General features: G+C 30.5%; 1 protein-coding gene across 3 annotated transcripts in view; it reads left to right on the top strand.

The window, feature by feature from the left end:
* Positions 1–15,330, top strand: part of LOC142318763 (CD109 antigen-like) — a 326,445-nt gene that overhangs the window by 288,298 nt on the left and 22,817 nt on the right. For all 3 annotated transcript variants that reach the window (XM_075355213.1, XM_075355212.1, XM_075355214.1), the window contains exons 18-22: positions 2,361–2,521; positions 4,318–4,456; positions 6,924–7,042; positions 10,535–10,674; positions 11,762–12,159. In XM_075355213.1, the coding sequence (XP_075211328.1) occupies positions 2,361–2,521; positions 4,318–4,456; positions 6,924–7,042; positions 10,535–10,674; positions 11,762–12,159 (957 nt within the window). The remainder of the gene's footprint in view (positions 1–2,360; positions 2,522–4,317; positions 4,457–6,923; positions 7,043–10,534; positions 10,675–11,761; positions 12,160–15,330) is intronic.

Raw genomic sequence — 15,330 nt, 5'->3', positions numbered from 1 at the left:
ACCACACTTTTATAGCATATAGATAATTTTATTATTTCAATAAACAACAGAGTGAAAAAAAGTTGTGAAGGAAACAAAAATTTATATTAAAACTATAGTAAATATTGGATGTCTGTAAGACTATGGTGCAGTTGCTTCATGTAATGATAACGTAGTACAGACCTTATACATGTTTATACAACTGTTTCACTACTTTAACAAATTGTCTGCAGTTTTAATGGAAATTCTTCATTCTGTCACAAAGCATTTCACATGTTAATTGAGGTTATGAAACTATATACATACTAAAATAATGTTAAAACACATAATTTCATGAAAAAAAATTTCCACCTTTACTGAAAACTAAAATAGCAATTAATTTTAAAATGATTGCCATATTGAAATTTTTCATGAGAAAAATGATTTAAAAGCACAACATCAGATTAACTTTATTATTAAATGTATTTTTTTTTTGTCAAAGTTCTTATCAAAGTTTATTAAAAGTAATCTTGTTGTTTATTGAAGTAATAAAATTATAGATTTGCTATAAAAGTTTGGTTAAAACACATTTCAATTCAAAAATTACAAAAGTAATAGTTAATGCATAATGCATAAACACTTAAATATTAATGTAAAATTCTGTGTACACTGTTCTTATCATTTGCCATAATTCCTGCAATTTATTTCAATACAATGAAACTGCACAAGAAAAACGAGCAAAAAATAAAACAATTTTCTGTGTTTTTTTGGTGTATTTTATTAAAGTAAATTGAGACATTCCACAATAGTGCATTAAAAAATTAATGCATACTAGAGTATAAAACTTACATATTTCATCAAGTGATTTTAAATTTTAATAACTATTTTATTTACGTTCTTGAAGAAGTACTGGCAGTTTAATAGTTGTATATTTATATTAAATTTGGCAATTTAATTAATAGCATTTAACTACATCTTAAAATATTTTAAATTCCGAACACTACGAGATGATTAGCTACATTTTGTAGCTAATCATCATTTTAATTCAAACATTCCACATGTTCAGTTTTTATGTTCTCAATCACATGAGTGACATATTTACAAGAATTATGGTAACTATCACAAATATTTTCTTTGAGTTCTTTAACAATACACGTGGGTCGATTACTCCTCTAACAGCCTCACAAGAAAAAATTGTATTCATCGAAATCCAGTAATCTCACATGCCAAGATGTGAGATTGTTTTCAATTGTTTGAAAACAATTGCTTAACTACATTCATTGATTGTCTAGCTTTATCTGCTCACCCCATCCTCATGTAACCATATGTCTGGATTGATTTCAGGTTTATATGCTATTTAAGTAAACAAAGACTTTTCAGTCATTTGGACAAATCATTCTCATAACATTCCCATCATTTTCTTCAAAGAAATATGGGCTGATTATTCTTTCTTTTCTTTTTCCTGTTTAGCCTCCGGGAATTACTGTTCAGGTATTACTTCAGAGGATAAATGAGGATGATATATATGAGTGTAAATGAAGTGTTAGTCTTGCACAGTCTCAGTTCAATTATTCCTGAGATGTGTAATTGAAACCCAACTACCAAACAACAGCGGTATCCACTATCTAGTATTCAAATTCATATAAAAGTAACGGGTTGATTATTCTAGAGGATGTTATTGCACACACCATAAGGTGACTTTAGTGTTACATAGTGATTCTTAATGCAGTTCATTTGGGTTGTTTATTATCCAGTAAGAACGTTTTGTTAATTCACATATCCACATACATAAATATATGATTTATTATCCATGTATACATTACATTGTGAATAGACAAAATCTTCATTAATGTTTATAAGAATCAAAAATTGTGACAAAAATTCATATAATTTAGTTAGCATCATTTAATGCAAACAATGCTTATATTTTAAATAGATGTATGCATAAATTCTTATGAAGAATCTTTCAAACACCAGTTTTCAATAAGCTAAATGAAATGAAATGGGTAAACTGTTGGGGATTTTGTAGTCTTGAGCTCTTCCAAGACAATATAAAACGTAGATGCTTGCACCAGTTTGATGTTCATTAAATATTTTGTTTACCAGTTCAGATCTGAACCATTTCTTCATAATTCTGCATCTAGAATTTTAACTAGATGTTATAGAAAGATGAATATATTACCAAACATTATCAAAAGTTATTGGAAAAAATCATATTTATAACTGTCTATGTCAATGGTTCACCCATTATGATAAAGCCTTTTAAAAATTAGTTAATTACTAAAATTCAGTAGTTTTTTTTTTTTTTAGTTGCAATAGCAGCTAAAATGAAATGAAACTATTGTACTGTTTTAATATATATTTATAGGCTTATTTCTAATAAATATAAATTTTTGTTTCAGGACTAGATTTATACAGAAGACGTAAGTTAACAGTTAGAGCAAATAGTGGGGCTACTACATCATTTTTGATTTCACCTAAAGAGCTTGGGTACATTAATATTAAAGTTACTGCAACTAGTAATATGGCTGGAGATGTTGTTGAAAGAAAATTACTTGTGAAGGTTTGTTCTCTTAACATTTTTATTATTAAAAAAATAGCTTGTATTACATCAGTCATCAGATTCCTACCCACCGGGTTGGTCTAGTGGTGAACGCATCTTCCCATATCAGCTGATTTGGAAGCCGAGAGTTCCAGCGTTCAAGTCCTAGTAAAGCCATTTTTACATGGATTTGAATGCTAGATCGTGGATACCGGTGTTCTTTGGTGGTTGGGTTTCAATTAACCACACATCTCTGGATTGGTCGAACTGAGAATGTACAAGACTACACTTCATTTACACTCATACATATCATCCTCATTCATCCTCTGAAGTATTATCTAAACGGTAGTTACCGGAGGCTAAACAGGAATAAGAAAGGAAGTCATCAGATTCCTGTTATATACTCGTATATATGACTTTTCTTTAATCAGCAGTATTTCATCAATTATATTGTCAAGTTTATTAAAATTATTTTTATCTTCGCTCCTAATAATAAGCTATTCATATGCTAACATTTTGACATCGTTTTAATTTATATTTTTATTATTCAATATGTAATATTGTTCAACATTCCTTGTTTTTTTGTTTAAGATAATTTTAAGACTGAATATTGGATCATTTTCCAACACACTTCGATTAACACATTATTCTGTTGCTGCCCACAAAACATTAATATGCAACAACAATCTTTTGTTACATTTTCATAACCTGCATCTTTTCAACATACATTCATACATTATAGGCATTGTGGTGCGTTTATAAGCATATATAGACATGGTGGACATAATTGCTTCTTGCTATTCTCTAAAGAGATCCATTTCCTTCTATGGGAAAGAGTATGGAGTTTTTTCACATTAAATCATGTAGTTTGGATGATAGAAGTCTTCAGTTACAACATTCTCTAAATTTTCTACAGGCAAGAACAATGAATTTACTTATTTCTTTCTCGTATTTAAGAAATGGTATTCAGAGTGTAAGAGTATAATCAATTACACAAGCCTGCAAAATTTGGGTTGTGGATTGTTTTTAAACTTTTGATAATTGATTCCTATGTATTTTTTAATACCGAATCTGAAAATAACCTTCATTTTTTCTATCATGTCAGGATTTTTAACAAATCACAAATTATACAAAAGTTAAAAAATTGCAAAAATGTGATACTGTAAAACAGACAAGATATTTAAACACGTTTTTTAAAAAGCCTAAAAAACGTTTTTTTTTAAATGGTTTTTTTTTAATAATAAATTAATATAATATATTCACTTTTTTGGTTTTTACTATGCATTCTTATAGCAAAAAAGTTGATTGGTCTGAAGAGGAGGGCAAGGGGGATTAAAAATGACGAGATGGTGGGAGAGCTTGACCGACAGGTTGTGACAAAATTTAACAAGATGTAACATCTTTATTGGCAGGTATCCATACCGTTCATGCACAGTGCAACTACTATCAGTGCTGTTTCAACCATCAGCACGCATAAATTGGGTTTTTTCCATCCTCCATGATTAAAAACCATCTGTGACCATAGCCCATATTTGGAGATCATTGTTCCAAATTTCATTCAAATCAATCCATCCAGTTGGTAGATACCAAGCAAAAAAACAGGCCAATATAGATACATACATATGAATGTATTCTTCCAGAATTTTTCAATGCTAAAATTGTTTTTACGTTAGAGTTCATCAAGGGAATCATTAAAAACTTACCATGCAAAATTTAACCCAGTTAGCATACTTTCTTTATTTCATATCTTATATAATCTGTAATCCTATATAACCAGAAAAGTAAAAATATAAAAATAATTGTTTTTTTTTTTGTAGGCTGAAGGTGAGACACAGTACATGAATAAAGCAATATTTATTGACCTTAGAAAAGGCAATTCATTTAGCAAGAATGTAACTCTTGATATTCCAGTTAATGTAGTTCCTGGATCAGAATTAATAGAAGTTTCAGCTGTTGGTAAGTATTATTTATTATCAGCTTTAAGTAATTTATACATCTTACTAAAAAGTCTTTAATACATTACAAATACTAATATTTACTAAAAATTGATATTTTATTTAACAGAAGTTTTATACTTTTAGTAATTTTATTATGTATTATTAAATTAAATTTAGTATTTATTATTAATTGTTTAAATCATTAACAGAAAATGTTTGAAAAACTTTTCCCCACAAAAAAAAATAATCAGTAAAATAAAATCTGAATGGAAATTCACTTTCCACTGTTAAATGATCAGCTGCAGATTTACAGAATTAGTATGGGTAAGTATCATTATAAAACCTTTAAAATATATTTATTTTACACACTTTTTTATTTAAATACATGTCATGAGTTACTTATACTGATCTAATCAATCCCCAGCAAAAACTATGTTAGATAAATTGATGAAAATTTGCATCACGTTTTTCTTATGGCAAAAGTGCACACTAAGAAAGGATTTTTTTAAATTCCGAGTTTAAAGGGTTAAAATGAAGATATCAACTTGATTTTTGGTGTGTGTAATTTGTATGTAAATATCTAAAAACCAATTTCTAATTTTTTGAAATTCAACCTTAATGGTGGGGAAGAAAGAAAAAAAATTTTAACGATTACAATTTTTCCCATTTCTGCCTACAATAAAAAAGATATTTACGAGATTAGAGCTTGCAAATACTCTTTAGATAAATATCTAAAAACCATTTTTTGGGTTTTTTAATTTCAATTTTTTTCAGAGGTGCGATATTGTACTTGCAGTGGCTCAACCAACATAGACACTGTGACTGTATGTGCGACGCCACTGGCTGCACCTCCCTCTGGAAAAGTAATTAACAAATTAAAAAAAAAAAATGAGAGTGAAGGACCCTGTAGTGATGTTTGTCAAGTAACACTAAAACCAGGCAGAATACATTTTTACCCATATGAAGTACAGGTAACCAATATAACTAATATTTTTAAGATGGAGTCGATTGTTTTGAAACCTACATCCTTAGATAACTTAGAGATTCAGGTCCTGTACTGACCAAACTGTTGTCTTGAAATTACAGTGCACTAATATTTTTTATAAATTGAATATTTTTATTCATCATTGTTATTCTCACAAGCATGAGTTTATTGAACACAGTGGGCAGAGCCCTCTGTCCTAGACAGAAAGGGCAAGCAAAGTGAGCCATGACCGGCTAAATATCCCCTGACTGTGATAGGAAACAAATAACCAAATAGCACAGGCTACAGATTGGGGATTGTGATACATTTTTTCTTTACCTTATTGGGCTTTTCCTTATCAGTTTATATTGGATTACTTCAATTTATTAATAGCAAGGATCGGTCTGACAAAGATTGTTCAATTTTCTTATCTTCCCTTTTTTTCTTTATTATGTTTTTGAGCAAACATTCATTGTGTATCATATATTTCTACTATATTTTTAAATTTTATTTACCAGATTTCATGAAAATCTAAAAACAATATTCTTGATTAAATAATTTTTATTTATAAATAAATAAATTTGTTATTAGAAAAATATTGCGGGTGAAGCCACATTGGTATCGCAGGCAAAACTGCTACAGAGAAACACCAGAATACATGAGGCATGTTTTTAAAGTACCATTTTGAAATTTAAAAAAAACAAGTACACTATTCTTAACAATTTTATTTTTACGTGAAATCCTGTAGTTTAATCTACTTTTCTACATAATTGCCACCAATACGAAGGCACTTGTCATATCATCCAACCAGTTTTTGAACACTGTCATCATAGAAGTCTGCCACCTGACCTAATAACCACTGCAACACAGTCGCTTAGACACCTTCACCGTCAATAATTTAAGGGTTCAGTCACAATTTCATAGACAGCACTTCTTGAAACTTGAGGATAGCGAAGAAATCGTAAAGCGTCTATTCTGTCTCACTTTTTCATCAACTTACTGCATCAAATCTTCAGTATTGACAGATCATCCATTCCATTCCTCATTATGAACATTCTAGCGGTAATCTTTAAAAGCTCTAACCCATTTTCATATCAATCCATCGCTCATTATGTTTCTCCATACACTCCACTGATCTGACAATGAATTTCAGCTACTTTCACGCCTTTAGCACTAAGAAAACGAATCGCACCACGTATTTCACAGTCTATGGGATTCTCGATCAACGGAGGCATTTTAAATACTGACAAACAAACGTAAATACAGACAAATATTTCCATAATGGCATCTGTGGCTTGCCAACAGATGCGGGTATACAGTGCATATGTGTAGAATGCCTACCTCACCGCAGCACAGCGCGGTGGAATTTCAAAATGGTACTTTAAAAACATGCCTCGTGTATGTATATTTTCAATATTTTTTTTTTATTTCTCTAAATCTTTTGAATTGTTTAAAATTAGTTTATATTTATAATATAACTTAATTTATTCGTAAAAGTTATTAATATTTTTCATATTTTCAGGTGATATACTGGGTCCTAGCATACCTAACTTAGCAAATCTTATCAAAATGCCTCATGGTTGTGGTGAACAAAATATGCTAAATTTTGTTCCAAATATTGTCATCCTGGAATATTTAAAGGTATTTATCATACAATTTTTTTTTTTTATTTTTTTTTATAAATCTCAAGGATTTATTCATTATTACCCAATAAATGGATAAATGTCCTCAACACTTCATCAATATTGTATCAGGTATCTGAACAATCTTGATATTGAGTAAATTATTTATTTATAAGAATCGAAAGGGATGGAATGAATTTAGAAACATTAAAACTGAATTTTTTTTTACCTGTAATCAAAAATACTCAATGTGTACACCATTAGTAATTCACAAAATATCCAACCAATAATCAATTTCATGCCATGTTTATTGTAACATATCTACATCTATTTGTTTGAATGCATTAACAATCCTCTCCCTCATTCTTCATTATTCACTGTACAAGTTTTGTTTTGTGTACATTATCCTTCATGAAACCCCGCAGGAAAAAATCACATTGAGTTATATCTGGTGACTGAGGTGGCCAAGCAATTTAGTCCATTATGTCCAATCCAGCGATTTGGGAAAGTGTTGTTGAGGGATTTACGCACTAATAAATCATAATGTGGCAGCACACCATCTATATGGAATATGATTTCAATTTGTAAAGTCATGCAGTGTTATAATCTTATAGTTGGGTTTTATGTCGTGTGTCACTAAAATAACAATTTAGGAAAAAACAAGTACTCTGTACTAAGATTACTTCGTAAAGTGAGGTGGGAAGTTTTCTCTATTGTCTTCTTCATTAAGGTTAATTTATACATGCAAATTAACACGCCCACCTAGATATTAGATCTAACAGAAACTATCATTGTTTTGACCAAAGAAACTGGCAGCATAGTGGAACATCATTATTTACAAAATAAGCAACTGACAAGTGCAACTGAATACTTGTAAGGACTACTAGAATGTATAATAAACAGCAACAAATACTATTATCTCTAAAGAAAAAATATATTCTACACTCTGCCTCTAATAAGTAAAGAACCATTTCTTTACTTTTATTAAGAGCCATCCATAACAATTTAGGTAACCAAACATGAAACACCAATCACCCCTGAAAATGATATAGATGTAAAGAATGAGAGAAATGAAGTAGTTTCCTGTTGCCATCTGTACTTTTTTTTAAACCTCTGGGACCACCATTAGGTATAACTTCAGAGGATGAGATGAATGACAATATTTATAGCATGTGAAAATGCCATGCCTGACCAGGATTTGAACCTGGGACCTCTGAATGAAAGGCCGAGATGCTACCACTCGCACCACAGAGGCTGGCTTCTATATTAAACCTACTAAACTAGATTTACTGTTCGATATTAGCATAGTGAGGTCATAAAAATGTTTCTGGTATTCAGCCGTACAAGTGACATTGGTTACTTGGTCACAAGTGAGGCATTTGTTATATAATGAACATAATTACTCTTTGAGAAAGCAATTCTTGATTGATGTCTCTATTACTTTTAAATGTATCATGCATGCATCAAAAACTAAAAAAAATGAACTGAATGTAGGCAGATAGTGAAAAGCAACAAAGTAATGAATCTGTTTTTTGGAAAACAATGTATAAATACCAGCACTCAGATTTGAGGTAATCTCTGTTCTGTTGAGTTCCACATCATAAATAAGAAATTGATCATGAAATGGTTGGTAAATTCATTGTTTTTTTTAAACAAATTGCCTGGTAATATTTACTATTTAGTATTATTAAAATGCAGCTTTTATTTCCTCTAATTGATTTTTTACTGACTTTTCAAAGGAAAGAATGGTTATACTTTCAGTCACATGATAGGAGTGGGGTATGAAAATGAATTTTCCTTGCATTTTGAAGTATGAGGAGTACAAAAATCCATTTACTTATACTGAGGTTTTCTTACATACGAGGTCTGTAAATAAAGTAATGAGACTGATTCAGAAAACTTTTTATTTACAATCCAGTTATACATGGACTCTTATCACCTTCAAAATAGTTCTCTTGGAAAGCCACGCAATGCTTCCCACTCTTCATAGCAGTGTTGGAACTCAGAAACTGGAATATCCTTCAGATGGTCAATTACATTTTTTAAAATGTTTTTACTATTTCAAAATGGTGTCTTTTGAGGTGTTTTTTAAAAGTCTGGAACAGGAAAAAGTCGCAGGGACTCAAGACAGGTGAATAAGATGATTGAGGAACTACAGGAATGTTTTTCTTTGCAAAAGACTCATTAATTGAGAATGCAGTGTGACAAGGTGCTTTGTCATGATGCAGCATCCAGTTGTCTTTGATGGCTGGTCTCAAGCACACAAACTCTTTTCCGCAGTCTTTCAAGAATTTCTCTGTAAACATATTGATTTACAATCTGTTCTGCAAAAACTCATGGAAAATACCAGTTTTATCGAAGAAACAAATTAACATGGTTTTGATTTTTGAGTTACTCATTTTTGCTTTTTTGGGATGTGAGTTTGAAGTGTACCACTCCTTGCTCTGGCATTCTGTTTCTGGGTCAAATATATCAAATATCCAAGATTCATTACCAGTAACAACATTTTTTAGAAAATCAGGATTGGTTTTAATTTGCCCTAGAATGCGGCACATTTCCACCTTGTTGTTTTTCTGTTCAACAGTGAGATTTTTTGCATAAACTTTTTTCATGTCCAATTCGTTTGTCAAAATTTGATGGACTGTAGTTTGGTTCAAATTCAATTGTTCTGTAATCATTCTGACAGTTAATCGCCAGTAGTACTGTATCAAGTCTCTGATTTTCTCAGCATTGTTGTCACTTTTTAATGTTAATAGTCTTTCAGAGCGTGGATCATCTGCAACTGATTCCTGGCCATCTGAAAATGCTTTAAACCACCAAAAAACTTGGACTCGTGACCAAGTGTCATCTCCATACACCCTTTTCAGTTTTGAATAAGTTTCAGTAGCATTCTCACCAAGTTTACACAAAACTTGATTGCACAACATTGCTCATAATTAGTATCATTCATCTCTGTAACACACACCAAAACTCATTTCATAAAAAGTTTGTTTATGTCTCACGTGGCAACAAGAGACTAAAAATATTAATACCTAATATAAATCAGCTGTTCATATAAACCGTATGTTTACTAGTAACTTTAGAGTTTTCACTTTAGCTGCAAAAAAACTATATATATATATATATTATAGGCCTACTTATATAAAATTATTTGGCTCGAAAAATTCCAAAATTACTCTATGAATTTCATTGAAATTTAGATATTCTCTGAAAAAATTGGTTGAAAATATTTGAGCAGTTTAAGTTAAAAGCATGGTTCATTATGTTGCTTCAAGTTGGAACATTGATATTTCTTTATCTACAATATCTATTGTTAGATTAAGCCAAATTAAAAAAATATATTAAAACTAAATTAAATTAACGAAAGTCTGTCTTCTTGTGCAGAACTATGCAAAATCTTGTACATCAATTTTATATTGCATTTTTCCTTACCTATCTTTAATGCATAAACTGTCTGTTGATGATTATTTAATAATAATTTTTGTTTATATTTTAATAATATTATTTTCAGAATACACAACAGTTGAGGCCTGCCGTGGCAACCAAAGCAGTCAGATATATGGAAACTGGATATCAACAAGAATTAACTTATAAACGTAAGGATGGATCATTCAGTGCTTTTGGTTCAGCAGATCCAAATGGCAGTACATGGTATGAATTTTGTTTATTTATTTAATTTTAAAATAATAAAATAAAATTTATTGTATGTAACTTATTTGCAAAGGAACATTTGTTCATTCATAAACAAATATGTATTAAGAAAAATAATTTTTTGATGATTTACATGAAAAAATAAATTATTTATCCTCATTGGTACATAATAATACATTATATAGACCATATCAACAATGAACTAACTATTCAAGAGGTAAAAAAGGTACTGGCCTAGTTTATGCCTGGATGAATAAAGGAAAACTGTGATAAAACATTGATTAAACCAGTGTCACAAAATTAATTAAAAAGTAGATGTGATTAAATCCCATATTAATTGTTTAAAATATAAACATATGAAATAACCGTATGATAAATTCATGAAGATATCAAATATGTAAAGTAACTGAAAAAATAAATCACATTGTATTATACAAATTACATTATCATTATATCAAAGAAAAATTATTTTTCTTACAAACTAAAGATTTCATTTTGTTTTAAAATATTAATATCAAAACAAATTATGTTAATTACTTTTTGCTGTTCACTATACAATAAACTTAAAAAAAAACTCAAGCATTCATACTATCAAAAGTTTTAAAAGATTGTATAAAAGGTAACAGTGAAATTTCTGCATTAAATAAATAGAAAAAAAATATTACTGACTGACATTAAACAATAAACAAGGTTATTAAACCAGCTACATCATACCCTTCCTTTTTCCTGTTTAGCCTCCGGTAATTACCGTTCAGATATACTTCAGAGGATGATATGTATGAGTGTAAAAGATTCTATTCAAGAGGTATTCTGCATATTGAACAATTAAACCTTGCTTGATTAACTTACTTCTAAGAACTTTCTTTTGTTGATATCTGTAATTTAAAAATATTCTTCTTTTTATTTAACCATTTGTGAATTAATCCTTTTCTAGTTGTATATATTTTACCTATAATATTTGCATTGTTCGTTAAATTTTACTGTACATAATTACCTAATGTTACTGAGAATAATTAAATTTTCAAAATATTATTTATTTTACAGAAACTATGATATAAAAATAACAGAAAAAATTATTCAATTTCAGGTTAACTGCTTTTGTAGTAAAATCATTCCGACAAGCAACTCCCCACATTAATATTGAAGAAAATGTAATGATGGAAGCATTACAATGGTTAGCCAGTAATCAAGCAGCAAATGGAAGTTTCCCAGAAGTAGGTCAAGTCAGTCATACTGATATGCAAGGTGGTGCTGCCAAAGGACTAGCTCTCACTGCGTATACTTTGATCGCATTTCTTGAGAATTCCAAAGCAACCTCATTGTACAGAAATACAATTAACAAAGGTATTGATTATATCGTTAGAAATCTTGACGGACTGGAAGATGCTTATGCAATTGCAATATCTTCGTTCGCCCTTCATCTTGCACAACATCCTGATAAAAATATTGCTTTTAATCTTCTAGAAAACAAGGCACAATCTTCAGGTAAGCTAAACTAAACTTTGCTTTTCCTAAAAACGTTTTAAAAATAAATATATTGATTTATAAATATTTAAAATATTAAATCGTTAGGTACATTATATTTTCATATTCTATAAAGCATTAAAAAGCCCAGAGTAATCAAATTTCTCAGAGTTTAAAAAATCTCTAAGTGGTAAATCGATCTTTTTCCTTATTTTCTTTTTTCTTGTTTTGCCTCCGAGAATTACCGTTCAGATAGACTCCAGAGGATGAATGAGGATAATATGTATGAGTGTAAATGAACTGTGTAGTCTTGTACAATCTCAGTTCAACCATTCCTGAGATGTGTGGTTAATTGAAACCCAACCACGAAAGAACACCAGTATCCATGGTCTAGTATTCAAATCCATGTAAAATAACTGACTTTACTAGGACTTGAACGCTGGAACTCTAACTTCCAAATCAACTGATTTGGAAAGATGCGTTCACCACTAGACCAACCCGGTGGGTTGGTAAATAGATCTAGGTCAAAGCAGAGTCACTGGCATCTTCCACTTATGTTTAAGGGCTGTTAACTGAAAATCTTTAAAATCATACGTAGTGAACTTTGATTTGAGGAAACTTTGTCCGTGTCTGGGCTGTACTTCATCCTAGTGTGCTTCTTCAGTGAATAAAGAAGAAGAGTGTTTCAGAAACTGAGGATTCTTTGGAGTTTATAAAAAAATTTGCCTAGGAGCAGGACTAGTTGATAAGCAGATAGAAGTTTTAATAGTTCTCACCATGAAATAAAGTGTGTTGTGGTTAATTTAAAAAAAAAAGTCAATTTTTTTAAATGTGATAGAATATCAAAAATTTAAGATTATTAATTACAAGTGTATAAAATATTTTATTGTTTTATCTCTTAATACTGTGAAATATTCTCTTTTCTTCCTTTTAATTAACTAATTTTACTTTATGATTATTTATTCGAATAGCTGTATTGTGTTAGCAATTGCAACAAGTATAAGAGGATTTTTTTTTAATCTGAAACTACTAAACTTGTCCCTACCTCCAAAATTGCTAGAGGACCAGGAGGAAGTTTTCGACAATTCTATATTTTAATTATAAATAAATTTACCAATATCAATATTACATATAACCATATTACAAGATTCCAAATTCAAATTCTGAAACAGAAAGACAAAATGAAATTAATTTACATTAGAAAAAAATGTGTTTTAAATATTTTGCAGAGAAAAAACGATGTTTTAGAGATAGCAGTCAAGAAAACCCTTCTTAATTAAAACTTTTTTTAGAAATGTCAAGAAAAACTGGCAGGAAAGTTGTAGGAATATCCCGTCTCGTGGCTGTTTTCCTCATGCACGGCTTACACCACAACTTAATTTTAAATATTTATCGTTTTATTCTATGGCTGCTATTTTCCGAAAACAAAAAACAGCTCTCTGCATTTTCATATAGCAATGATTGAGGCGCCTTCCTTGGTAAAATATTCCGGAGGTAAACTAGTCCCCCGTTCAGATCTCCAGCTGCAGACTACTAAGGACACCAGAAAATTAAAAAATAACATTCTACGAGTCGGAGCATGGAATGTTAGAAGTTTAAAAAAGATTGGTAGGCTAGAAAATTTAAAGAGGGAAATGGAGAAGATAAATGTAGATGTAGTAAGAATTAGTGAGGTTCGGTAGGACGAGGAAAACGACTTTTGGTCAGGTGATTTTAGAATAATTAACTCAGATCCAAATAATGGGCAGGCAGGAATAGGTTTCATAATGAACAAGAAGATAGGGATGAAAGTAGAGTATTTCAAAATGCATAGCGATAGAATCATTGTAATAAGAATAAAATCAAAACCTAAACCGACAACGATTGTTAATGTCTATATGCCTACAAGTGCCCATGATGATGATGAGGTAGAGTGTGTATATGAACAAATTGATGAAGCAATTAAACACAATATTTAATAATAGTTGGAGATTGGAATGCAAGCATTGGAAAAGGCAAGGATGGAAATATAGTGGGTAAATATGGGCTGGGCAAAAGGAATGAAAGAGGGGACTTATACAGTTATGCACGAAGTGTAATTTAGTAATTGCCAACACCCAGTTTAAAAATCATAATAGAAGCATATGCACTCGGAAAAAGCCAGGCGATACTGCAAGGTATCAGAGTTGACTGCAAAACTTACCCTGGAGCAGACATTGATAGCGACCATAATTTAGTGATAATGAAATGTAGATTGGGGTTTAAAAACCTGAAGAAAAGGTGTCAGATGAATCGGTGGAATTTAGAGAAGCTTGAGGAAGAGGAGGTAAAGAAGATTTTTGAGGTGGACATCCCAAGAGGTCTGAGTAAAAAAAGATAAAGTAGAAAATGTAGAAGAAAAATGGGAGAATGTTAAAATGGAAATTCTTAAATCAGCAGAAGCGAACTTAGGCAGAACAAAGAGAACTGGTAGAAAACCTTGGATTTCAGACGATATATTGCAGCTGATGGATGAACGTAGAAAATATAAGAATGCTAGTGATGAAGAAAGTAAAAGGAACTATTGACAATTAAGAAATACTATAAACAGAAAGTGCAAACTAGCGAAAGAAGAGTGGATTAAAGAAAAGTGTTCAGAAGTGGAAAGAGAAATGATCATTGGTAAAATAGACGGAGCATACAGTAATGTTAAGGAAAATTTTGGGGTACATAAATTAAAATCTAATAATGTGTTAAACGATGGTACACCGATTTTTTAATACGAAAGGTAAAGTCGATAGATGGGTGGAATATATTAAACAGTTATACAGAGGAAATTAATTAGAAAATGGGGTTATAGAGGAAGAAGAGGAAGTTAAAGAGGATTAAATGAGAGAAACAATACTGAGATCTGAATTTAAGAGAGCATTAAAAGATTTGAACGGCAGAAAGGCTCCTGGAATAGACGGAATAGACGGCTCCTGTAGAATTACTCCGCAGTGTAGGTGAGGAAGCGATTGATAGATTTTACAAAGTGGTGTGTAATATTTATGAAAAAGGTGAAGTTCCGTCAGACTTCAAAAAAGGTGTTATAGTCAAAAAGAAATCAGAAGCAGATAAATGTGAAGAATACAGAACAATTATTTTAACTAGTCATGCATCAAAAATCCTAACTAGAATTCTATACAGAGGAATTGAGAGGAGGGTGGAAGAAGTGTTAGGAGAAGATCTATT

The sequence above is a fragment of the Lycorma delicatula genome, chromosome 2 (genome assembly GCF_047948215.1).
Source record: "Lycorma delicatula isolate Av1 chromosome 2, ASM4794821v1, whole genome shotgun sequence".
Classification (NCBI taxonomy): domain Eukaryota; kingdom Metazoa; phylum Arthropoda; class Insecta; order Hemiptera; family Fulgoridae; genus Lycorma; species Lycorma delicatula.
This window is presented reverse-complemented; position numbering and strand designations above follow the sequence as displayed.